Source organism: Cuculus canorus, chromosome 3 (genome assembly GCF_017976375.1).
Source record: "Cuculus canorus isolate bCucCan1 chromosome 3, bCucCan1.pri, whole genome shotgun sequence".
Taxonomy (NCBI): Eukaryota; Metazoa; Chordata; class Aves; order Cuculiformes; family Cuculidae; genus Cuculus; species Cuculus canorus.
Genome location: NC_071403.1, coordinates 111,347,736 through 111,373,943, shown reverse-complemented (window position 1 = coordinate 111,373,943; position 26,208 = coordinate 111,347,736). Strand labels below are relative to the sequence as shown.

Below are 26,208 nucleotides of genomic sequence, written 5' to 3'. Positions count from 1 at the left end.
GAGCCCAGCTTGAACTCTGCAGGGTTGCAGGTTATGTGTGACTTCAAAATAACTGTAGCAACTATCCCACTTACTCATTTTCTGTTGTATCTTTTCCTGAAGGTGGCTGTGGACAGAAGCAGGTGCTCAGTCAGATCTTGAGAGCTCTTTGGGGATTGGAGGCTTTGGGTATCCAGCAATGGCAGCTGTTAATGCTCGGAAGATGAAATTTGCCCTTCTGAAAGGATCCTTCAGTGAGCAAGGAATTAATGAGTTTCTCAGGTATGAAGGCTTTAAGTGGCTTAAATCTTACTGTGACTCTTTAGACCACGATCAGGTTCTCCTGGATCAGACAAGACTTGCACAGTTAAGACAATTAAGATGACAAGTATTCAGTGGAGTAAATTTAAATTATTAAACTTCACGTTATTAAAATGTGAAGTGCAACTAATAAAGCAGTCTCTACCTTTTTCTAGTGGACAGAATTAGGAAGTTGTCCATTTAGACTTAAATGTTAGCTTTAACAACTTCTGAAAACAGTTCAAAAACAGAAATAAGCTAGAAGAATTCTGTTTCTCTGGTAACACAAAAACGTTATGAGATTTGGTAGTCAATGTTATTTCATTCAACTGGTCCTTTCTGCTTAGTAAGGGGGAAGTTCACAGTCTGGGAATCTAAGTGGGTGCTGTCGTGGTTCTTGAGGTTCTGGATGTTGCTGTTCATCTGGTTCAATCTGGTCCCATCTTCCCCATCCCACTCTCCCATCCCCTATCTTCCCCATTCCCCTGGCATCTGATAAACTGATTGGGGGTGCCGAAGCAATACATTTAAACTGTTGATAGGTCTCTGCTCAGTTCAGGATCCCCAAAACTACCTGTTGTGTAGCTGAGCAAGAGCCAGTGCTGAGCAGAATTGAGTAGGAAAAGGAAATGGAGGGGAGGAGAGAAGGTGGTGACTGCACTTGAAACAGCAGTTAAACTGTTACTTAAGCATAGTCAAAGTCAGGTGAAACACCAGCTGCTGTAAGATGTGTTAAGAGCCTTTGAGAGCTTACATTAGCAGTGTTATTTCCATGTACCTGCTTGAGGAATGGCAAAGGGCAGCCAGAATTGCAAAAGCAAATAGAAACAGTCTCTCCCCACCTTGCCATAAGAAGCAAATTAATTGAATGCTCTTCCTGCTGGATTAATGGGAACAGTGCTATATTGTCTTACCTGATCAAGCTTTCTCCTTAATACCAAAAAGGGAAAGTTCTCACAACATAAGCAAAATTTAGGATTCAGATGCAAGAAGAGTAATACCAGGCAGTCTGTGGGAAATGTCTGCCTTTCTCAGACAGTGCAAATTCTCTTGGCCTATAAAATCCATCGTAGTGAAGCCTCTCCTGGTGAGGGTAGATGGTGCTTCCAGGACATAACAACAAATTTAACAGCTTATATTGCATTAGGTGATTGGTTTGGATTGTCTTACTACAGAGCAATACTTGCTGGAATAGTCTCATACTTGACAGTTCAGCTCAGCGGCGTTGCCTAGAGAAAGCAGTAGAATCACAGTTGGTGTAGCTGGCTGTTAACTCGGCCTGCTGTGTGTGGCTTTTGTCATTTAATAGGCAGTTTCAACAATGTTGACCAGAAGTAAGGAGATCAGTGCTGAGAGGAGCATAAAAATTGTAGACTTCACCTTGGGAGGAATGCTTATTCAGTCTTATTTGCCTCTGAAAGAATGCAAAGGGATTAGCTCTTCAGGATTTTTATGTTAAGCTTTTTGAGCAAGACTAACTAGCGAGTGCAAGATGAGATGTCTCAAAGTAGAAGCTGGTTACTTGGTACCCATTGTAACCTGTGGAGGCTGAGAGTCCACAAATAAACTCGCTGGTGATTTCAAGTAGCAGTTGCAGATGACTTCCAAAACTAGAAATGCAGACTCCTCTTCAGTTGCCTCAAGCCATACAGAATGTGCTGTTCAAGATGCTATGTTTGTTCATGGGTGTCACAAGCGGCACTGCTGAAATATGAAACAGTGTAGTGCATATAATTTGTCTTCTTCTATCCAATTGTAAATTTGTAATGCTGCTTTAAGGGCTCTTTTACATTTTCTGCTTCTCAATTTGAAAAGCTTTTGCTTCCAGACAGTTTAAATTTGCCTCGAGATGCAAGCAGACTTCAAAGTTCAACTTTCCCTTATCTGAAACAACCGTTGTTCCAGGTGGATGGAGACTGGAGAAATTTCTTAAACTTAACTTGTATTTTTTTTTCCCCTCAGGGAACTATCTGTTGGTCGTGGCTCTACAGCACCAGTGGGTGGTGGAGCATTCCCTAAAATTCATGCAGTTGAACCTTGGGATGGCAAAGATGGCGAGGTAAGAAGTCCTCCGTCTCTAAAAGTGCTGATGACTTGCTAGGTTCAGCAGTGACAGGACAGAGTAACTAAGAACTGTCAATGTGAAAAGACTTCCAAGATTGTGTCTAGTTATGTTTGATCCCCACTATCTAAATCCTGCCACCAGACCAAACACCCGATTCATCATCTGACATTGTGGACAGGTATTCCTGCCTAGTTGTTAAGATGTAAGCTGAAAGTTGAATCCCTTGAGGCTGAAATGTGGTGTTACCCGTGCTGAGGGAGGGAGGTGACACTGTGTTCAAGACCTGACCATTTGTGGCAACTTTGGTTCTGCAATAAGCTGACCTTACCATCAAAGTCTTAATGTCAGAAAGTTTGTAAGGTGAAGTCTGTGTAATAACACCATGACTGAGCATGTACTATAAAAAACAGTCATGACAATCCTTTGATCTATTTCAGATGGAATTAAAATATAGGTTATGGTGATAGTTTTGTTGCTTAGTCTAAACTGTATTTGCCTTTATCTGGAGTATTGTTTTAGTTGAAAATGGCCCTCTAGTCTAAACTTTGAACTCTTGTCCTGTGCTTAATATGCTTTGAGCTTTACTGGCAGGATGAAGAAAGCCTCTTTCAAAATCAGTGATGTCTCTGTATGAGGCATTTCTAAACTTGTACTCAAAACCTTCCCTTTTTTGCAGCTTCCGGTTGAAGATGATATTGATCTCAGTGATGTGGATCTGGATGACTGGGATAAAGATGAGCTGTGAGATCTTCAGGAAATTTCTTTTCTTGGGAGAGTTTGCGCAGCAGTTTGCAACCTGGTTCACAATCAGATGGATATTCCAGTGGCCTTTTTATGGAGAAATAGCACGTGACACGCTGCTATTTGATGCACTGCAGCAGTGAACTGTACACATCTCAAGAAAACATTGCAGAAATTCTATGAATTGTCATAACCAGTAAACTTGATTGTATTGTGTAACAAATATTTTGAGGACAACATGGATATTTCTCTGGAACATCTTGGGTTTTTTGTTGGTAGTGTGCTGTTTGAGTGCTACTGGAGGCTGTTAGTGTAACCAATTTTAAATGTTGTTTGGTTTTTTTTTCATGGAAGTGAAACCTGGTCAGCTTCTGTTTCAATTAAGGAATAAACCAAAATATTTTTCACACACAGTGTTAGTCTTGAATAGAGAAACAAAGGTGCCCCTGATAAAAGCTTTCCTATTTTGACTGACTCCTGAACTGTAGAATAGAGAGGCTGGTGCAGAGGGGAGCCCTAAACCACCCCCTTACTGTAAAAGACCTTACAGTTTGGGCTGAAGCCTGATTGGACAGACAATCTTAGTTTAAATGCTCTTCAGTCTTCCTTTTCCTTCTCAGGGGCTTTCTCTTTGTGCCAGATCATTAATACAATGGAAGTGGGATTGCTGCTGCAGTGGGAGATGCTGGGAGCTGTTGGTCTTTTCCCTAGGATTAGCAGTGAAGCTAATCCCCATTTTGAGGCATGAGAATTTCCAGGTGCTAACAGAACAACACTGTGGTGCCGTCTCCAGCAAATTGGATCTAATACTTTGTTGCTTCCCCATCTGGCATTGTTTTGATTTGAAATTGCTATTTCCTTGGAAGAGGAATCGGGACTGGGAATAGGGGTGGTTACTGCTGCTTTTTTAATAAAAATACTCTTGTATTCTGTTGCTCTCCATGTCTCATGTATCACTGTCTAGTGAAGTGACCCTCATGATCAGCTTGTTTATAAGTAAGGAATGAAAGAACTGAAAGTTTCCTCTTCTTTCAAGGAAATAACTTAATATGGATGTTTGTCATCTAGTGTCTGGAAGAGATCACCTGTAGCTCAAGCCTAGGAAAGGCAGTGTAAGAACCTCTGGTGGCCAACAGTAACTTGACTGCCGATTTGAGGCAGGAAATGTGCTCTGGCTCTTAAGCATCCCGGCAGATGAGATCTAATGGAATGGCTCTAACTGAAATGTCTTGGCAGAAACCAAATTTAAGAGTACTTGAGACTAGAAGTCATACAATAATAAGTACCACAGCAGTTCTGAGTACCTTCTTAAGCTGTTCTTTTTTTTTTAAATTAAAAAAAGTCTTTTGGGTTTTTCTTTGATGCTTTCTCCTTTTTCTGGTTTGGTTTTGTTTGGGTTTTTTTTAAGTTTGCTTTGTTAGAAAAATGGAACTGTACACACCTAGACCCATTAGCCACCACACCTTTTTAATTTCTTTTATTTCAGGTCCAATAGATATTCTATCTTTGTAACTTGCCAAAAAAATAAATACTACCATAGTACCTCCTGCCTCTGAAATATGTTTTTGTAAAACTATGAACAACAGTTATTTATATAGAAGTTGCTGTAAAAATTACTGGAAGTGGCAGGAAGAACTTAGGCAATTATCTACAGCATCTGCATTTTAATTTGACTTTCAGCAGCTCTAAAAATCATTTTTCTGTAACATTAGGGTCTTGAGAAGGAGTAGATGAAGCTTGAGTGATCTTTTTTTTTAACTGCAGTCAAGAAGACTGAGGTCAATCTTGAAATAGACATAAGGATAGTATTCTTGGTTACTCAGTTGTAAACCAGGGATGTCCATGCCAGGCTGTAAAAGGAAACAATATGACATTAGCACCAGTAAACAAACTTGCACAGTTCCAAGCTACAGTGGATTGCTTTTGTGCTCATCTTCCACGGTGAAATGGAGTTTTGTATTTACTGTGCTTAAGATGGGAAACCACTGAGAAACTGGCGTTCGCTTGGTGTTTTCAGGCTGTGTAATGCAGTTAGCATGGAGAATTCGTGCTTCGTTGCGACTTTATGAATGTGTATTGTACATGAATATGCATAGTAGCATCTTTGTGTGCTTCAACTCTAGAGCACTTAATTTCTTTTTCTTCCCTTTGTGCATTGGGAATTTTATGCTTGGGGATTTTAGGCTGGTTTAATGCTTACTGGTTTATCTTAAATCGCTCATGCACTGAAGACGGGGAGGGAAAAGCAAGTACTGGGGCTTGCTAAAGTTCTGTCCTGAGGTATTTAATCAGTGACAGCCTTTTACAGGGGACAGAGGTGTCACAGTCCTAGCATTTAGTTCAGAGTTCCTTTTTCTTGCTTGTATTTATAGAAGAGTTGAAGCTTTTAATCTAGAGGAACTGACATAACTGAGCTGACGTATTTCAGTCTGGTAGCTGGGAACATCAGATGCTTCAACAGAAAATGTAAGCAGTCTCTATGCACGTCCACCATAATCTGAGCCTACCTGTTCCCTAATCCAATCTGTAACCGCTAGGGATTAGAGCTGCAGCCAGGACTGTAACCCCTGGATGGTGAAAGTGTTCATATGGCTCAGCTGAGACAAGCTACAGCATGTGCAGTTGTAGCCCACATACGTACATCCATTATACTTGCTGCTGCAACTTCATCCAGGTGTTTGAAGACCACGTTTAGGACATCTCTTAGGCGTTTTACAGACTTCTTATTTGGCTGCAGCAGCATTGCTTGGAAATTCACTGGAAGACCATACCTTGAAACACATAAATATACACGCTGACCTGCTGGGAAGGGGTACCTTTCCACTCCCGCCCTTCTTCAGTCTCCTGAAATGCTAGCTGATGGTTTCCGCAGTGCACAATCTCAGTGGTGGTGTGCCACCTCCTTACGTTAAAGCATTTTCTTTTTGAGGACAAAAGTCAACTGAACATTGTCTTTCTGTTTTTCCACTTCCTTGTAAGTGCCCCTTAAGAACTGTTTTTCATTGGCTTTCTGTCGTCTCCTGGGAGCTCCTGGAGCATGTTGTGTATGTTCTCTCCCATGAAGGAACTACCCCGGGAAGAGTTGTACATTTTACCTTCTCCAGGAATCTGCCAGCACTGCATGTTTATCCACTTACCTCAGGACAGATTCAACAAAGACTCTCAGGGCTTTCACATGAATCCAAGCCACAAACGCTTCACTGAAGTTCACTTTCAGCCAGCGCAGTAGAGGGCCCTGCGAGTACAGACACAACAGTGTCATGGTCCCCTTGCTGCATGAAGATGCTCCGTAGCTAACACCCCTGAAGCCATCGTGGACTGCTGAGAGAATTCTCAGGCAGCCTTAGTGGCGCGCGGTTCATCAGAAACTCAAGTGACATTGGGCAAATTGTGTTCTCTATGCTAAGCCTCAGTTCTTGGAGCTAAAAACTCACAGAAGTCTACTGGAACCATCAAGCCATTTCTGAGAGAGTATTTTGGGCACACCAACAGCAAAGGTGGTCGTTGGGCCACCAACTTGATATGCTACTTACATATTGTTGTTTCTTATCAGAAGCTAATTTCATCAGCTCTTCCTTCTCATATTTCAGTTCCTTCTCATCAAAATAAAATTCTCGAACCATGAACCTACAATGGAATGACATTTTCTGTCGTAACCCATAGTCCAAGCAGTATGCCTGCTAATTTCTTTTGCCTCTGGACAAGCAGATACAGGATGTTTCAAAAGTTGCTAACCATGTAACTGGTTAAAGGATGTGGGGAAAGTTGGGAGTTGAAGTCGCCCCCAGAAAGCAAGCTTCCTGCTGTCAGTAGCATGAGAGCAGGAAGGACGACTCAGGGATCTGTGGTTTGGTGCTTAAAGAGGATCATTGTGTGTGCTGCCACAGCTCCTTCCCACTCTGCCTTCTCAGTGGCTTTAGGGCCAGCAGCAGCACGAATAGTAAAGAAGTCTTAAAAACAGTGATGGATTCAGCTGTACCGCACACAAACAAGCCTCACCTTATCCTCATTGACCTCCTCCCTAGCCTGGCCTGCTTAGCAATCAGTGTTTCTTACCTGTTCTCTCTGGCTTTAGCCTTGAAGTCATCCACCACTTTCCTAAATAGGGTCACGGTGAAGAGTCCTCCCTCTGCATCCTCAGCAATCATTCTGTGGGAGGGAAATTCACTGCTGTGATTTGGTATGGCAGCTCCCTTGTGCCTTCTCTACCTTCCTCCTTTGCAGATTTTTGTTTCTGTTTGTGATACTGAACAACACTGTCCTTTTCAAGAGCTGCTGTGACTGAAATAGGGAACAAAGGCTTCACTAGCACAGCCACACTATCTCCTATGTAAAACTCCCACAAATTAAGTTCTTGAACCTATCGTAGTACACATGCATTCTGCCTGCCTGATTTTTCTGTGTTTCCTGGCAGTGTTCCCCCACTTTCCACGGGCTTGTTTGTTTGAGACAGGCAGTAGAGCACAGCCACCTTCCTTCTCCATGCTTTCCATTTCTTCCATTTCAAATAATACCACTTTCACCTCTTGTGCCTCCGATTGGACCCGATGGCCTGTGGGAGCTGTGCCATGGAATATTTAATTCCTAGTAAGGATTTTTTACTCCAGGTGAAAGGATAAGTGTTAATATGGCATTTGCTAGTGAAAATGACTGTACACTGAATTATCCAGCAGGAAGCAATTAAAGCTGCAAAGATAGTGTTTGATCTTTGTAAAAAGTAGTTTTCATAAAGTTGCCTGTGATTGCATGTCTGAATTATGCCTGGGTTGCCGTAACAAATTGTTGGTCTGTTTTATGCAAAAAGCAAAGGCCTTAGCTGAAAAGTAGAAAGAACTCAATTACTGGAAAAGGGAACAAGCTCACCGTTAAAAAAAAAATAAAAGGATTTTTTTTTAACTTTCATCTGCAATAGAGTCATTGCTAATTGTAATTGAGAATGAGATTGGGCGCATCTGTATGTTAACACAGAGACCACGTGCCAGACAAGTGGTTCCTTCCAGAATCCAGTAATTTGAGGGGCTGAAATGTGACAGGGATCTCTGAAAAAAACCAGGGATCTTAATCTGGAATTTCACTTACTTGGTGGAGCGAGGCACTACCATATCAGAGAGGGATTCGTAGGTCCTCTGCCACTGTACATAGCTCGACCTTTGAGCAACACAGAACAAAGCACAGTAAATACTATATACTAGAAAGCAAATGCATTGATAAATATAGTTAATTAAGCTAATGGCTTAGGGTAGGAGAGTTGGAGCTCTTCTTACTGGGTTATGTGATTAAGATACATTTAACCTCTCATATCCTTTTCTCTCCTGTCCAGCCAGGGAGATGATTCTCTCAGTGCTGCACCCTTAATCCTCACTTTGGGTCTTGGCATGAGGAAGGTCCCAAAGCAGGAAGCTGACAGTGGGATGAATGTGGATTTTGGCACATGGTTCCAGGCTGTTTCACAGCGTCCTACGCTCCAGGATCCCCTGCGCAAACTGCGCCTGACCCACGGGTAGGTGTGTGGTACATCTGCTGTGTGCAATCCCAGAGCTGATTTGACACTATGCTGCAAACATGGCAAATGCTGGCACTGGGAAAGGCATCAAGGACCTGGTGAGAGTTTGCAGAGTGAGAAGTCTGTTTATAGGGGGAGTCTGAAAGAAGTTGCAGATAATAAACTCAGCAAACTTCCTTCAAACAGTTTTTTGTAACGTTTTTTAAAGACAGAGAAGTTATGGCACTGTATGTGTCTGTGTTGGGACAGGGCTATACTAGGAGGAAGTTTTGTGTAGGCTTCTGGGAAGGACAACACAAGAACTTCACAACTGGTGGTGATGGTAGTCATCCTACGTGCAGGCATTTATGAATACACAGCCAGCAGGGCCCTTGTGAGTTTGACAGGTCTAATTCCTTTGTAACGTGGCTGCACTCCAGTAAAAATCTGTTTCTCTCTTTTTTGACTTGTACTATTCCTGCTAGAAGGCTGTTTGAGACCTCACTCATCAGCAAGTAAAACCCTACATCACAATTCTGTCCTGTTCCGAGTTTCGAGTGGTCTTTGTCTCTTTCTTTTGCACACCTCTTGGCAGAAGCTGTTTTTTCCTGTTTCCTAACAGCTCTACCCATGCCCCAACCCAACCCCGTATTGCCTGGATGCGGTGCTTAGGGCTGAAACTCAACGCCAAACAGAGCACGTGTGCACGCACTATTGCCTTACTTTGGCACCACGACGAGCAGCGTGATAAGATACTCAGAATTCAGAACAAAGTCTTCTTTATGCACAATGTCTGCTAGGGTCCGAGTCAGCAGATTTCCCCTACAAGACAAAGGAAAAATAATGCTAGCAGGAATCCAGCAGCAGCCCGCTGGAGGTATTGAGCTGTGTGTATAGTTGCTAATAGTGTATACCTGGGTAGAAGGCGACCAGGAAGGAGGTGGCTAAAGGACATGTCTACACTTCTAAAATGGCCATTTAGTTATTTTTACTGCAACTTAAAACAATAAAAAAGCAGCTGATACTATTGGCAGAATATTGGTGATTGGCACTAGGCTAGTTTATGCCTTTATGAAAATTACACCATTCAACTGCTATTGTCTTTACAGTAAGGAGCTTGCAAAGTGCACACCTGAAGCTCCCACCCTGCTTCCCAGCCAAAGCCGCATCTTGCCGGAGGCATCCGCTCGCCTGATGAGCTGCTCGCCTGACCACGCTTCAGTCAGAATAAACAACACTAGCATGGACCTAAGGCATCAAAGCAGCCCTGACAAGCACAAGCACACAGAGACAGCTCCAGCTAAGAACAGGGGGAACAGCAGTCTTGTGCACAGGAAGGAACTGCAGAAGTCTCCTCGCAGCCTGAGCCCACTTAATCACGTTAAGCCCCACTAGTGCTACACACCGAGTAAGTGTAGGTGGCTGGGGCTGGCTGGGCACGGCTGGTCAGCACTAGGTGTGTATGGGGAGAGAGAGGTGCCTTACCCGTCACCGGGCAGCACTGAAGGACCAATAGTTTTTAGTTTGAGGTTTGCTGTGCCAGTCTAAACATTAATTGACTGTCCAGTCATACCTTATTAGATGTTTGTTCAACCTGAGTTAGCAGGCACTGGTAGACACCAGGGATGCCAGCATTTAAATGTGGACAGGACAGGGAGAAGAAAATAGGTCTGGACCATGAGGTCTCCATTCTTCTCATGCATCACTTTGCTTGAGGTTTGGCACTGCTCCTGTTCCCTGACGGAGACCAGCTCACAGGGACGCCTAAATCGACAGACGGACTACCGCTCTGGTGGCAAGTAGCGACATTTTATTCTCCAAACGGAGTTTTTATACTCTTCTGGTTGAGATAACATCGTACTTGTATGCACTGTTTACATACTTTATTATTATTCTTGTCGTGAGAAAGCAGGCTCTACAAGTTCTACAAAACAAGGAGTCTACGTGTCTGTCCAGAGTTCACATAACATCCTTAACTAAGTCTGCAGGTGTTCCTGGAGTGTATACATTTAGCTTGGGCCCTGGAATGGGGAGAAACACATTATACTGCCAAGAACCTCTGTGTCCGCATCCTCCCTTTCAGGAGGAGCGGCTTTTAATCTCAGCACAGTTTTCTGTTATCGACCCTTTCAGGCCGCACAGAACACTGCTCTCAAGGTTTCTGGCTTCATCATTCTGCTTTTGACCCTTTCAGGCCCTCAGAATGTATAATGGTTCTCCTCAGTTCCCGACACAGAACTTCTGCCTCTTTCCAGGTGCTTAGAGCTGAGGCGGGAGCTGGAGAGATGCTGCAGGAGTGGGCTGGGAATACAAATGGTGCTGAAAAAAGGGAAATGGGAGAAATGGGAGCTAAGGTCTCCTTGTCTCTCCTGCCCCTGGTTATCCACATGCACATGGCCTGACACTAATGTGTCTAACACTGTCTGTGCTGAGCTGGAGACACAGGACAGTGGTGCTGGCTGGCAGTAGTGAGGTGTGGACACAGGAACTCAGCAGAGAGAGGGGGAAATGTAATTGCCATATGGCTTTGCTGACCCTGGTGGGCACTGCAGTCCCAATGCTGAGAAGTTCTCCGTGAGGGATAGCGTTTTTTTTGACAAAGTCATTCTGAACCACCACTTGGAAGTATTTTCGATATGGTTTTTCTTGGGTTCAGCACAGTTGGTGCCAGGCACGTTCATTTTAGCTCCATATTCAGAACAAAATGCCAACCACCCTGGGGGTTTGTTTGAGCTCCTGTAAGTGTTCTCCTGGCGTAAAGGCTGGTTTCTAGACAGGCTGCCAGCCTGACTTGTTGCAGCACCAGGAAGGCGAGGACCTACCCGTGTCTCATGCCCAGAGCAAGGGGCCTGAATAGAAAGAGTGGCACATATGAGCATGTGTTGGACAATGGCTTGTACAGTATCTTCTAAGTTGCTCTGAGTTTACTACTGTAACCTACTATTCTCCCCTCAGAGAAAATCCAGGTACCAGCCCTGACAAAGGTAGGGACCATAAGCAGTTGAAGAGAGGAGAGAGAACATTTGGGAAGCCCTGACAGATCATCACCTGGACTAACAGAATGAAAGAAAGAAAAGAAGAATTTAAGTGGGGTATACTAATGAGGTAGGCATAGCGAGGAGGGAGAATAGATATCTTTGCCTGGAGTATTGTGGTTAACTTTCTGAACAGCATTTGCAGAGCTCCCATAGGAAACAGCTCTGTCTTGCAAAGGACTCCATCTTTTAACCCAGCTGATATAATTTCTGGTTTCCTGAAATCTCATCAGAACAATAGATTGCATTTGGTTGTAAGTCTTTCCCAAGACTCTCTGCTCACTCAGCCAATAAAATCCTGTTACGAACTGCAGTCTCCCAGAGCTGATACCGAGACACGCTGACCAATCCAGCCCTCCTCTTGGCTTTTGCTGCATCTGTAGAAGCTCAGTGTATCCAAAGCCAGAAAAAGTTGTTCCAGCTGGAAGACATGTAGTCCACTGCACAGCAATGGGTGTGAGCATGCACTGTCCTTAGTTAAGCCATGCAGTGTTCCAGATGCAAACAGGCATGTGCTATATACAAGAAGGATGTTGAGGCTCTGGAGCGTGTCCAGAGAAGAGCAATGAAGCTGGTGAGGGGGCTGGAGAACAAGTCTTACGAGGAGCAGCTGAGAGAGCTGGGGGTGTTTAGCCTGGAGAAGAGGAGGCTGAGGGGAGACCTTATTGCTCTCTGCAACTACCTGAAAGGAGGTTGTGGAGAGGAGGTTGCTGGGCTTTTCTCCCAAGTGACAGGGGACAGGACAAGGAGGAATAGCCTCAAGCTGCACCACGGGAGGTTCAGACTGGATATCAGGAAAAAAATTTTCACAGAAAGGGTCATTGGGCACTGGCAGAGGCTGTCCAGGGAGAGGGTTGAGTTGCCGTCCATGGGGGGTATTTAAAAGACGGGTAGACGAGGTGCTCAGGGACATGGTTTAGTGGCAGATAGGAAGGGTTGAACTCGATGATCCAAGGACGTCTTTTCCAACCTGGTGATTTTATGGTTATACTTACACGGTTTTTTTCTCCAGGCTTTGCAAATTTCCTTTAATATTGTTGTATGCAGCTGATCGGGTCTTTAGGTCTGTTTCTATTTGTGTCACTTGCTAAAAAAAAGCAAAAAAAGTGAGTCAATGTGGTGCTTGAGGTGTTGTCCTCACTGCCCTCCTGTTATCTCTGTACCTCAATGTGAGGACACAGCTGTGAGCCCCTTGTATGACCACCTGGCTATGGCCAGAGGGACCCCGTGTCAGAGTCCCCCTGTGGCAAAGGCCTCTGCAGAAAGTTGGATTCAGTTAACTGTCACCGTGTGTGGTAGAGCTGTGCCCGTGGAGCAAGGCCACAGTTTCACTGGTTACCTAAACTGAGGCACACGTCACACCTTCCCGAATGGACTGCAGCGTAAATAATTCATCCCATCTGATAAGTGTTTGATTTAGTGTCAGAGCAACAATTTTACAAAAGAATGGAGAACAATATGGCAGTATGTAAAATCAATAAGATATTACAATGAAGGAGATTAAAGTTCAGAAAGCCTGCTAGTGTACTCTAGGGGATGTGATGAAGTGCCTTATGCTTATAGACTGGTTAGGTTTGAATATATATATTATTATTATTACACTAGAAATTAAAATAGTATTAACTGCTTCAGTACAGTGTCTGCTTCTGAGCCTGTTCCTGCCCAAACCAAAGGCAAATCTCTCACTGACTGCTGTGAGAGGAAAAACTGCCAAAAGACATGCTTCCCCGTGCTGACATCTTAACATTTGGAGTACGATTTACCTTTGCTAATGCTTCTGATATATTCTTCAGCGGCTGCTTTATGGGATATTTGGCCATGTCCCATTCAAACCGTGTCAGGTAGCTAATTAAGTCAACTGAAAATGCAAAGAGATGCATTAAAGCAGACAGCTTATCAGATGGCAGGTCAAAGTTTGGGTAGCAGTCCCCAGCTATAGCCGAGGCATAGCTTTCATGAACATTAGAGGTGGGAGTGAACCAAGAAGCCTACCTCTGAATCAGCATAGAAATTTGATCTAGATCAAATCTGCACAGATCATATGCCAAACCTAATCATCTTTCTAAATATTCCCAAATGTAGAAGTTGAATCTGAAATCTTTTCTGCATTATACGTAAGAGTATAGAACAAGTGTTACTGTAAAATTAGCAGGACAGAGCAATGTGCTGCCATTCTTCTTCACAGCTGAAACAGCTTTGTGTAACCACAATCTTGAGTATTGCAATATGCCTGAATTTAATCCTGGCAAGAGCTCTCAGAAAAATCCTTTGTGCCCAGGACCAGCAGCAATACTCAAAGTTGTTGACAATTTGATCAAAGGTACGTAGCTGATGTCACTTCTCTGTGATTCAGTCAAGCGCTCACCAGAAATCAAACCAATTCAGGTGCACTGACTTTGCACACAGAGCTCCTCATATCACACAAAGGCATATGTTATTGCTCCAAATGGATAAATCCAGTCACGGCATCCAATGACAGAAATTCACAGCAAGGCCTTGTGCATGCAACCCCCAAACAAAGCAGACTTGGACCACAGGGAGCCACGGCTTCTTCGTAGAACTGAGGGGAGATGACAAATATAACACCCTGCTCCTAGAAGTGGATGATGCTGATTCACTCTGTTGGAAGACCAAGGCTCCTTAACATCAGAAAGCATTAAGGCCTGGTACATTATGGTACCAAATAGGGAATTCGGTAGCAGTTCATCAAATCAGACCCTGCCTGAGTCCTGAGAGCCCTTACGATACCAACCAGACCCCTATACAGTGTTCTTGGACAACTTTATGGGATGAGATAAAGTCATGCGTCCTGCCACAACAAAAAAAAGGGGGCTAGGACTGTTCCCCTGCCGGGCAGGGAGGCTGGAGAACGGCAACAGGCAGAGTCTTGATGTCTACGCAAAGAAGCCGGAGGCACTGTCACCTGCAGGGTGGGCTTCCTTTCAAACCAGGGGGTTAAACATGGTGAATATCTGGGAGGTTGCTCTCATTAGACGGGGAGTAAAACAAGTTCAAGATGCCAAATAAAAGGAGGGGCATGCTGGGGCCAGCTCTTTGCTTCATTGTTCAGAGAATTAATTCATTCCAACAGCAAGGTCTGAGTACAATTTCCTATGGGTCGGGCTTCCAGGGTGTGGGGAAAATTTTATGAACTGAGGTGCGTGACGAGGAATGTGAAAAGTTGTGTAATTGCCATACTACCAGGCTGAGGGTACTGCCCTGGCTGGTGTGATACCAAATACCCTTGACAGGAGAGCACTATACTTTCCATGGGCTTCTCTCATCCCACAACAGAGTCAGTTTACCCTATTAGATTTCCAAAGGATGGAAAGTCTTATGTTAGAAGGAAATAGGCTTCTTATCAATGGATAAACTGCCTCAGAGGTGGAGAGCACTGACATGATGGTGCTCTCCTCCTCTTTCTTTGAAAAACATAACTGTGTAAACCTCCCTCACACCCAAAAGACAGGAGTCACGAGGCAAAGATCCAACCCTGCCTGCCAAGGTCTGATCGAGAACCAGCAAATTCTCCTGCACAGGGAGGATGTGAGAAGGGGGCAAAACTAAGGAAGGTAGGGAGAGCTGTCACACACCTCCCATGTGTGCAGTTCTCTGGCAGTGCTTGTCCACGGTCTCTTCCCTGAGGGGAATACAGGGAGGTCAAAAGTTCTTGAGTGACAAAGTTTGCAAAGTATTTTCAGCACAGGGTACATGACACAAGGTTTTCATCCTGCTGCCTCTCTTCCAAGCTTTCTTGCTTAGGCTTTGCTAAATTTAATGGGAATGAAACCTGCAAAGAGCATGGTATTAACGAGTTGTGCAGAGGAACAAGTGTATTCACAGGCTCTTTGAAGACAGTCACTGACCTATTCGTAGCTGTGGAGCTATGAAAGGTCCCTGAAGACCCACAAGTGCCCTTTCTATCCTCAGCAGAATTCAAATGTTAGGCAGTTAAGCACAGCATTAGTTCTCAGCCTGTTTCACAAGTTCACTCCTGAGCAGATGCTCTGGCACTGATGCAGTTCAGTTAAGCAGCCTGATCTTAGGGATGGCACAAACTGCTGTGAACACACTAGCAGAACTGAGCTTAAAATGCCAGGCAATCCAAGCACCCTGATGCTCCTGGAATGGCACCTCTCATGTATGGAACCTGTCAAGTCAGTTCTAAAAGACTTCATATAGCTGTTTATCCAGGAGGGATGCTTCCTACCTACCCCAGCAGGCTCACAGGTGCCTGGAAGCCCATGGCCTGAATCTCTCCTGGCTCTGGTTTACTCACGCAGCTCTCAGAGGCAATGTTAAATCCTTTCCCTTCAAAACACTTAATTCTTCAAAATTGTTACTTGCCATTTTGCTTTATTTTGAGATCATTGTAAAGAATGGAGTAATTCCACCACTTACAAAACTTAGAAATTCATTTGGATTTAACATCACTATAAATGGAAGAGAATTTGGTCTGAATCTTTGGTGAAAAGCTTTACTCGTGTTTCACATTTTTTACTTGATCATTAGCAAGAAAGCATTTCCTGCTGTTGTGATATACTAGAACTCCCTTTATTACACAAACACATTTTCCTTCTATAAGAGAGACATTTCCATGTGGCTGCTTCCAGCTCTTGCCCACTTGAGAGTATTGTGTTTGTTCACTTAACTTAAAGTGCAGTATTTTCTAGTACTTTGCATTTTTCTTTGCACAAACCTAACCAAGAAATTGTTAGACACATAGCCATCATCTTCATCAGTACATGGACCAAATTGCTGTAGGGAATATACGCAACTGAGATAAAACCAGAAAATTTGTCTAGTGTAACTCAAAAGAAAATTTTAATTGGGGCAGTCTAGTAGTCTGAAACAAGATCATAGAGCAAGAAGTTGTGTCTCATAATTTTGTTTCTGATTTCACAACCTTGAGGAAGTCTTCAGCTTTAGGGTCCTTTTGCTAATGTGAAAGTGAAGGAGGAAGAGCTTCTGCCACTTACGAAGAATGACACTGGAATATATGATCATATACTACATCTGACTCACTTTTTTACAATGCAGTCAATAATCTTGGAAATGTCTTAGTTTAGTATGAGTTGTTTGGATGACCAAATCCAGACAGAGGACAGAAATTAACAACACATACGAGCTGATAGGAAAGGAAAATGGTGTAGAAAGAGGAAATAAAGGAAATCAGTGAAACCTGTTGTTTCTCAAGTCATAGGGATATCGTGATCAAGCTACGAGGCTGTTACTTGAGAAATCCATCATAACCTGATCACTGTATCTCTACAACCAGAACAAGACTTGCATCTAGCACTAATACACACAAATGCATGCTTGTAACAACACCGCAACCATCAGTCCTCAACATACTTTTTAGACATTTCATTTTATCCTTTAGCCCTGAAACACAATAAGTGAGATTATTATACCTGTCAAGCAGTTGCACTCATCAAATGTCAGTCTTACATCATGCAAGGAGGACATTTCTAAAAGAAGTTCCTCCCCATCCGTTATTCAGACAGTGCAACACTGCAGACAGTCAGAGGCTGATAGAGTGCACACTGTTGGTTTAATTAAAGCCTGTAATTAGCATATGTAACACATCCAATTTTCTTGTACTTTTCCAAGATAGCAGAGTCTAGTGAAAAATGCAGAGAACCAGGAGCCATCAGTTTCTAAATGTTAATTTTGTCCTTGACACAGGCTTCCTTTGAGGCTTTGAGTACCATACTAGGTAATAAAAGGGAGAAATAAGTTCATGAATGCCATAAAAACACTGTTTTAATTACTTAGAGATGCTGCAGGGGATTACACAGTAAGGTAATGGGCTCCCACAGCCCTCTGTCGTGACAGAGATGTCCATGACATCACTACCTTCTCTTCTCTGCCACACAGCTGCTGCCAGCCAGGGCAGAACACCCGGGAGGGCATTTCCTCCTGACAGGAGTAGTGGTGCATGTCCTGCCAGATCCTGGCATGACCTTGTGAGTGCAGTCCTGGCTCCATATCTTAGAGCTGTTGCCTCACAGATCCAGCTATGGTGTCAGAAGTCCATAGTTAACAATGTGATCTATCCCAGCACTGTAGGAGGGAAGGTAAATTGCTAACAGATAACTGAGAGGAGTCTTGCAGCCATACAAAAGCTTCAGCTGCCTGCGAGAGATGAAACCCATACAGGGAATAGAAAGGTGCTAGGAGTGAAGAAGGATGTCTCCTGCATTCCTCTTCACTCCTCAGCTCTGGTGTTAGAAACTACTTCAATACTAGACACCCAACACTCTCCTGGAAGCAAAGTTGGCAAAACTTCTGCTAACTCTGAGAAAAATGGAAGCAGGAGAGATGTGTCCCAAAGAAATGTCACTGATGGTTGTCCTTTCTGATGTGTGACTGTTTCAATTCTACACATTCATATTCTGAAGCAAACACAGGCAGCATCAATGCATTGAAATATCCACATTCACAGCACCTACCTCCATTGGCCAGAAGATTTTCCTGGACTTTATCTTTTGAGTCCTCCATAACTTCTCCTATGTACTGGACTATTTTCTTTATTATGCTTAGATGTAACAAGAGAAGCTTTGTTAGTGAAGAAACAAAATGAATACAAAACAACTGCCACAATTAAATAAATATGGCGATGCCCAAACCAAAAACTTTTGAAGCAAGATGGGTTAATTTGCAATTCAAATCATCATAAACAACCTATGGCATATTGCAGAACTAAGTACCTTATTTCTAAATACACTGATCTCCGTAAACACATCAGCAATATCAGCTCCCGAATGATCTAGACTTCCAGAAGATCAAGACTCTGAAGATCAAGTCTTCTGAACACTCGATACTTATAGCAGAAACCAGAAGGCGAGAAACCCGTGTTCAAAACTCTGGAGGTAATAAAGGAATAAGAGACTGCGTACAGACTAACACTGGCTGAAAATGTGTTCCATGGGCTTCCTGGGATAGGGTCCCATGTGAGCCATATGTTCACATGAATGTGAACCGTAGGGCTTCCTGGGATAGGGTCCTTACAAAGTATTCAGGGGAAAACAACAATGTTCTCTTGTTTGACAGGGAGAATTTCCTTCTCATTCCTCTTCTTTAGGGGGCTCTTTCTCTCTTCTCTTTAGCATGGAGCACAAGGCACTCCTTTAAGGTGAGGGAGAACTAGATTCAAATTCTCTTTCTGCCTAATTCAGAGCAGTGAATTGAAAATAGTCTTTCTTGGAGTACACCATCTCCACACAGTTACCTGTTCCCTGCTTTTGTTAAAAATGGATTCATCAAGTCCCTCCAGCAGTAGATCCTCTTGGATCTATTCAAAGTACCTCTTTCATACAGTCCTAGAGCTTTTCTTGTTGTTTAAGTACTCTTCCTTACTCAGAATTATTAAAAATATTTGGCCTTCAGTTCCGTAACTGTTCCAGGTTGACTATACCCTGGAAAACATGCTGCAGCTAAAACGTGACTGCCTCATCATGAAATCGGCAGAGACATGAAGTTGACACAAGCCCTGGCATGGTGACAGGGACTGGAGCATAGTAGCAGGCTTTTTCTCCCTTTCTTTCCTTACAGAGGGGAGACTAGTACGGATGCAGATGAGCTGGAGACTGAAAGGACATCTATAGTGTTTGGACAATATGTCTTGTGACATCCTGTGGCTTTCAAGAGTTTGGGAAAAGGACTTCTGGCCAGGTACAAATGCCATGAGAGCATCAGAGAAAAGGTCTTTCTTCGATATGCTGCAAAGCAGGTATATAGGCAATTTAAAAGCAGTAATTCATAGAGGGGAAGATTCCCCCTATCTCTATTCCTGTGAAAAAAAAAATCACAATCTTCGGAAAGGTTTTCCCATCCTGTGAGAGAGAGATTGCTGATGCTGGCAAGAATGCAGTAGTCAGAATTTCTGCTGTTTGGGCTCATTCAGCCTGGAAAAGAGAAGGCCCTATTATGGCCTTTCAACGTATAAAGAGGGCTTATAAGAAAAATGGAGAGGGACTTTACCAGCACCTATAGTGACAGGACAAGGGAGAACAGTTTTAAACCAAAAGAAGATAGATTTAGGTTGGACATAAGGAGGAAATTCTTTATGATGGGGGTGGCAAGACATAGGAACAGGTTGCCCAGAGAGGTTATGGATGCCTCATCCCTGGAGGTATTGAAGGTTAGATTGGATGGGGCTTTGAGCAACCTGGTCTAGTAAGACATGTCCCTGCAGGGGACATTGGACTAGATGATCTTTAAAGGCCCTTTCCCACCCAAACCGTTCTTCTCGTGACTCTCAACAGGCACAGTTCAGAGTGCCTGTAGGAGAAATCTACACCACTGTGCTTTAGTTCACAGCCCTCTTAGGGGCTCCCACCATCTTGCTGCGGCCACTTACGGACCCAGCGCCAGCTGAGCACTGCTGGAGAACACTGCATGGTGCCTACACATGGGCCATGGAGAGAGTGTAGGGATCCCCACAGCTGTGATCTTGCCAAGAACTTCTGTGATATTCAGCTGGTAGATACAGCTGGTTTTCAGTTCCTTCAGGATGTCCAGGGAGCCCAAAGGAACTTGGAACGAGACAGGACTCCAGCCCCATTGGTAAGAACAGTATAGCAGGAGGCTAAGCACATTATGGAGAAAGCAGCCAACAGGAAAGTGCAGCATTTTCAAGGGCCTGAGCTGCTTTTGTTACTGTTGAACCAGCTGGGGGCTAACCTGATAGCTGGGAGACCGTCGGGACTGGTCTCTCTCCACAGGTATAGATGGTGGGACAGGCATATTCTTTCAAGCTCTCAACAGTCCTGGCTGCCCAGGCAAACTTGTCTCCCTTCTAGCTTAGGACCCCCAAGGTCTCTGCAAGCAGGATGTATATACGGGGCCAGAGTAACGTTCTCCAGTCCTGACTTAGTCTCTGTGCCTTGCCTTGCATCCTGTGAAATGTAAGTGGGATTCACTCATCCAACACATTCCCCATGCAAAGACAGAATGCATATCAAGATCTGAGAGAGAATCAGACCCCCAGGGGAGCCCAATTGACTATAGTGACACCCAACAGCGAGCAGCTCTTACATCCAAGCCTTAAACTTCTGCCTTTAGATGACATGAATCCCACCCTAAGAAAATATCATGCTAAAATGTTGTTTTACAAAAGGAGAGGGTTTTAGTTAAACTAACTCAAGAAGTAGGAATAATAACCTATTAAGAGAATAACTCCATTCAGCCTATTATTATGGCTTGGAAGATTCTCACATTTTGCTTCTGAAATTGTTGCAATGACATTACTTTAATTAATAAAAGTCTAATACTCTTTAAATGATGCTACGTATTATGGGGTGCTACCAGCCAGGTCTGCAAAACACTGCAGGAAGCCGAAGCCCTGCAATCTGAGGCCACTGAGGCCAAATGAGGACTCAGGAGAACCCCTGGGTAAGAGTGATCGAGGCGATCGTTAGCTAGAGAGAGCTCCATGCTATCACAGGGTGACATGGAAAAACACTCCACCTCCCTGCGTAAATAAATAATAAAAGTGCGTGGAAACAATAGATCCTGCAAACTCTTGCCCCTTCTCTGCTGTCCTAGCAGGAGGCAGCGCTGACAGGTTGGCTCTGCCTGGCATTCCGGCAGCTGTGTTTGTCCAGCCACAGTTCAGCAGGTAGCTCTTTCAGAGGAGCAGGAACATAAGTGCTCAGGTCATTTGAACAGGCTTGTAACCCTTTGGGTGCCTTTTACTTTAAAGAAGTCCTTGGCATTTTAACCCTTGAGTCACAATTTGGATTCAAACCCCTAGGCATTTATTAAACACAAAATGCTTTTGTAGTTCCTTGTGGGACTTAATCTATGTTGATTATTCTCTGCTATTATTCTACTCTAATAATTTTTTCTTAATTTTAACTCATTTTTCTTATTTTTAATCTCATTGATCCTTCCTAATTACCTGGCTGGATGGGCAAACGAGACAAATGAGTTCCTGCCTCAGTAGCTTATGGTGGAAGGGCCCTGCTGACCCCTTTGTTCCATGCCTATGACTTGGTAAGTGTCATTACTGGCATTAAAGGGACAATTAGTGGAGTAAAGTGGCATCCAGCTTGAACAAGGGGTTGTACCATGTTGTCAAGTAAGGACAAAGGTAACAGAAGGAGACTGTAAGCCTAGGAAGCTCACACTGACATTTCACTTAAAATTACATCTGTGATCTCACATGGATCCTACAAACGGCTTTTCAGAAGTCCCAATTCTTCATAAAGCTGAAAATTAGTGAAGTGCTTCTGAAAAATCAATTCTGCATGATTTCTGGCAGCCCTCAAACCCAGAGTGTGCAGTCGTTTGCTTATCTGCTGCCCTGACTAGAGACACCTTCCATAATTACAGATAGCAGGTATTGGCACTCTTTCTCCCCAAATTTGACCCCATTCCCACTTCATCAAGAATTTCTGCAGTATGAACCAGGGGCCTGATCAAGTCTACAAAAAATTCAGGGTTGCTTTTTTGGCAGGGTCACAATGGAGAAGATTTTCGTGATGGATAAATTATTAAGTTGCCCCAAATCTCCAAACAAAAACCCAAATGAAAAACCCCAGCAGATTGTACTTCACTGCCTCAACAACAAAGTCTGCTTTGTGCCATGAAGTATCTTTAAACCTGGCATCTTCTCAGCTTGCTGTACTTACTCTTTGTACACCCGGGTCAGTTTGGCCCAAAAGACTATCTGGATGATGATCAGGAAGGAGATCCTGTGAGTTTCTGCACAGGTAGGTTTGATATGATGTGAGTCAGTATTCTGATTTTCAAGGACTTTAGAAGTCTAAGAGGGAGAGCTCTGGATTCCATTCTAAAGAACTTATTCCTTACAACTCCTATATCTGTTTGAAAAGGGGCAGAAGGCTCAAGAAAAACATTCTGGGAAAATAAGATCAGAGAGGGCTTCATATTCCCCAAACAGGTTTTACTAATTTAAGTTTCTGGATGGGGCAGGATGATGTTCTTCAGAAAATAAAAAGAACCTTTTTTAGTAGTTTCCCTTTGAGAAACAGCTTCCCTAGCAGTGCCACTCCAACCGGCTGCTGTGCAGATAAAACTATCACTGGCTTAATTAATCCAAGTTTAAAGGAATGGGCTTTTCTTCGTGATGACTCCATGACAACCAACAAAAGGGTTAAACAAAGCCTATCCACGTTAGTCTAGTTGTAGTCCAGGCTGAACTGAGTGAGACAGAGGTGAACACAAGGACATACAGTCCCATATAAACAATGTCTGTTTCTCATTTGTAGGTAGTAAATAAGATCTATTTTACCTTTCAGCAAAGCTATCAAGTTTTCCCAACTCATCTGACAGACCAACAAGAGCATCCAGTGTCCCCACCTGTGCAGAAGATGAGAAGTAGGTGAAAGGTACACAAGTCATTCTAAGACTTCTGTTGGCAGAATTTTATTTACTTGGTGGAAAATAGTAGCAATTCCTTTACTCAAGGCCTAGGGCATATAGAACCTTTTCCAATAAAGGAAAAATGGTATATGTAGTCTTGAGATTACACGTCAGTGTCTTCCTTCCTGTTTTCAACCCCATATCACCAAGTAGCGTAGACTGTTCTTTTAAATGATAAAATAGTAAATAGAAATGCACACAAAACATCTGATATATTGAGAGAACCAAGGGAAGTAGCACTTATTCAAAAGGGGGACTCTTTTTTGCGTTCTTTGCTATTACCGAAGACTAAGCCTCTCACAAAGCCATTTCTTCCAAGACCAACATCTGCTTTTTGTATGACTCTGTCACAGTCATAATCTTATGTTTATGGTATTGCAATATATTGCCGAGCCTTCTCTTGTAATGTTGCCAGCTCAACATTATGAAGGGTCCAACTGAAGGAGAAGAAAAAAATTTTACATAGAACAATTAGGAGAATATTAATGGATGATAATTAGGAGAATATATAATGGTTCCATCTTCAGGTACTGCAAATGCTTAACTTCCTTCGACATTAATGGACTCACACCAATGCTGGCTGGGTAAGGCCCATAGGTGGTGAAACCCAGCAATCTCAGGTGCACATACAAAAAGGAATATTCCCAGTCTGAAACATTCATGTGAAAATTCAGTAGGTTATTACTTTGGAACAGGCCACACTCTCCTTTTACCTGCATCCTTATGTAATCTTATAGCACAAATCTTATAGCTGTTAACAATTTTTTTGGACTAAAGTCAGATCCTGGACAGTCTCAGTGTAGCTTTGTTAAGTGATGGGTGATGGCAACTCCCCAGAGAACCAAATTCTATGTCTATGGTAGCTCCACTGACTTTAATGGAGCATATTTGGATTTTTCATAGCCACACAAACTAAAAATAAGGTGTTGATTTAAAAGAAAAAAAAAAGGTATAAAAAACCATCATGGATTCATACTCTTCCTATTTATATGGTGATATGAAGCAGGGTAACGTAACTGAATATACACATACATCCATTTTCCAGGGAGTACTGTGCATTACAGCACTGTTTTCTCTGTCAGTAGTCTTACTGGCACGGTTTAAAATACTCAGCTACTCCCTTTGCATTAGTGATTAAAGATGTCCAATGCTATATGACTTTCATGGCTGGGTGCAAATGGAACATTGAATACAATTAATTAGTTATTTAACTGGTCATCTTCACTCCTTATACCTACAACCTTAAAATGTGAAGGTCAGCTTTAAGCACAATGATTTCTTTTCTCACTGATCAATTTTCAGTTGACTGAACACAAATCATTCCCTGACTGCAATCTTCTTCTGCTCTTTGCACATTATCCCGAAAGACAAAGCCCACTTTTTTCCAAAAAGTCTTTAGTTGTGGCTAATGCTGCTGTACCACCCCTGCCCAAATCCTCTCCCTGTTTACCTTTAAGTCTGGAATATGGAATTTGCTGTTGCTGGAAAGGTTGGATTTAGACGTCACCGCATTCATTCTCTCCCATGCCTGCAGATTTGTTTTATCTCCTGGGGCAGAAATTAGCCAGAACTCCGACATGATCTTATATTTTCCCTTCACTCCTGATCGCTGTGGAGACACAAAGCGGGTAAGGGTCTAAAAAAGCACCACACAAAAAGGGCTGTTCACAAAGAACAGAAAAAGTTAGAACGGATTAATGATTTTTTTTTTTCAGAAGCACAAGGCGAGTGAGTCAGCCCTGCATCTCAGGCTGAAATGGAACATGACCTTCTCCGGAATGTCACAGAAAGAGTGGGGCTGTTCCTCCTTTCTCAGGGTTGTTCCATCCAGTTTCTGAATGAAGAAATGAAGCTTCCTCCTCCCCTTTGCCCTCCCAGCCTGCCTTATTCTCCTTGCACCGTAAGCCCAATCTCCATTGTGGAGCTTGGGAACTTCACTAAACCATTCAAATGTAATTAAGGAATTCTGTTTGTTAAATACCATCTCTCACATTTTTGGACATTCGTAGGAAAAAGTGAAAGCAAGATGTAAAATGACCTTTACTGAACATACAGGTGGCAAAATACGCCACCAGCAAGATAGAATCCTGCTTTTTCCTGTGTTTTTCCTCCCAGGCTGGATGGGAAGGAGCTGGAGGAAGGCAAGCTGCGGCATTACAGAGGTGCTATCAGCAGAAAAACACAGATATGACAGTCACGAGAATCCCTGGGGGACAACTGCACCAGTGACAACGAAACAGACCAGGGCAGGACAGCGAGAAGCAGAAACCACACACAGGAATTTCCCACTCGTCTCTGAAGGCTCTCCCCACACCCGGCATGGCTTTGGTCTCAGCTGCGTGGGACGGGAAAGGTTTGACTCTTGCCTTTCACGCACTTGGAGACCCCACAGTGCATGGGCAGAGGGGAAGGGGGAGATGCTGCCGGTGGGGGGGATGCTGCCGGAGCTGGGGGATACTGCCAATGGGATAGAGGGAATGCTGCCAGTGGGAGAGGGGGGATGCTGCCAGTGGGATGAGGGGAATGCTGCCCGTGGGATAGGGGGGATGCTGCCGGTGGGATGGGGGGAATGCTGCCAGTGGGAGAGGGGGGATGCTGCCAGTGGGATGAGGGGAATGCTGCCCGTGGGATAGGGGGGATGCTGCCAGTGGGATGGGGGGAATGCTGCCAGTGGGAGAGGGGGGATGCTGCCAGTGGGATAAAGGGAATGCTGCTGCCAGTGGGATAGACGGGATACTGCCAGTGGGACAGGGGGGATGCTGCCAGTGGGATAGGGGAGATGCTGCCAGTGGGATGGGGGGAATGCTGCCAGTGGGAGAGGGGGATGCTGCCAGTGGGAGAGGGGGAATGCTGCCGGTGGGATCGGGAGATGCTGCCGGTGGGATCGGGAGATGCTGCCGGTGGGATGGGGAGATGCTGCCGGTGGGGAGATGCTGCCAGTGGGATGGGGGGATGCTGCTGTCCCAGGAGCCCTGCCCGACCCTCCCCGCCTCACCTCGCTGCCCGCTGCTGCCGCGGCTCCCGGCGGGGACCGCGCTCCGCCCGCGCTGGGCGAGGCAACCCTTACAGCTGGTGACGGCCCCGACTCTTGCAGCTTCTCATCTTTTTGCTCGCTTTTAAACTCGCAAAAATAACGCGTTTCTCTTCGTTAAACACCGCCTGACTTTGGGAAGTGTGTGGGTTGTGGAATAAATAAAGAAACTTTTAGGAAA

At 44.0% G+C, this 26,208-nt stretch overlaps 2 protein-coding genes across 5 annotated transcripts in view; one reads left to right on the top strand and one right to left on the bottom strand.

Annotated features, from left to right (window-relative positions):
* Positions 1-4,357, top strand: part of PDIA6 (protein disulfide isomerase family A member 6) — a 16,644-nt gene extending 12,287 nt beyond the window's left edge. The window contains exons 11-13 of the mRNA XM_054061927.1: positions 103-261; positions 2,242-2,338; positions 3,021-4,357. Coding sequence (XP_053917902.1) covers positions 103-261; positions 2,242-2,338; positions 3,021-3,089 — 325 coding nt within the window. The 3' untranslated portion in view covers positions 3,090-4,357. The remainder of the gene's footprint in view (positions 1-102; positions 262-2,241; positions 2,339-3,020) is intronic.
* On the bottom strand, positions 3,757-26,208 carry ATP6V1C2 (ATPase H+ transporting V1 subunit C2). Of its 4 annotated transcripts, none has more exons than XM_054061930.1 (13): positions 25,992-26,208; positions 24,447-24,605; positions 22,866-22,933; positions 18,058-18,143; positions 13,366-13,460; positions 12,598-12,689; positions 9,291-9,389; positions 8,165-8,233; positions 7,142-7,234; positions 6,619-6,712; positions 6,223-6,320; positions 5,727-5,856; positions 3,757-4,935 (listed from the first exon to the last, which is right to left on the bottom strand). In XM_054061930.1, the coding sequence occupies exons 2-13, from the start codon at positions 24,573-24,575 to the stop codon at positions 4,840-4,842; spliced, it is 1,149 nt and encodes a 382-aa protein (XP_053917905.1). In that variant the 5' UTR covers positions 24,576-24,605; positions 25,992-26,208; the 3' UTR covers positions 3,757-4,839. The 4 variants fall into 4 exon arrangements, with proteins under 4 accessions (XP_053917905.1, XP_053917903.1, XP_053917904.1 ...); XM_054061928.1 differs by lacking the exon at positions 25,992-26,208 and adding an exon at positions 25,035-25,291; XM_054061929.1 differs by lacking the exon at positions 25,992-26,208 and adding an exon at positions 24,988-25,011.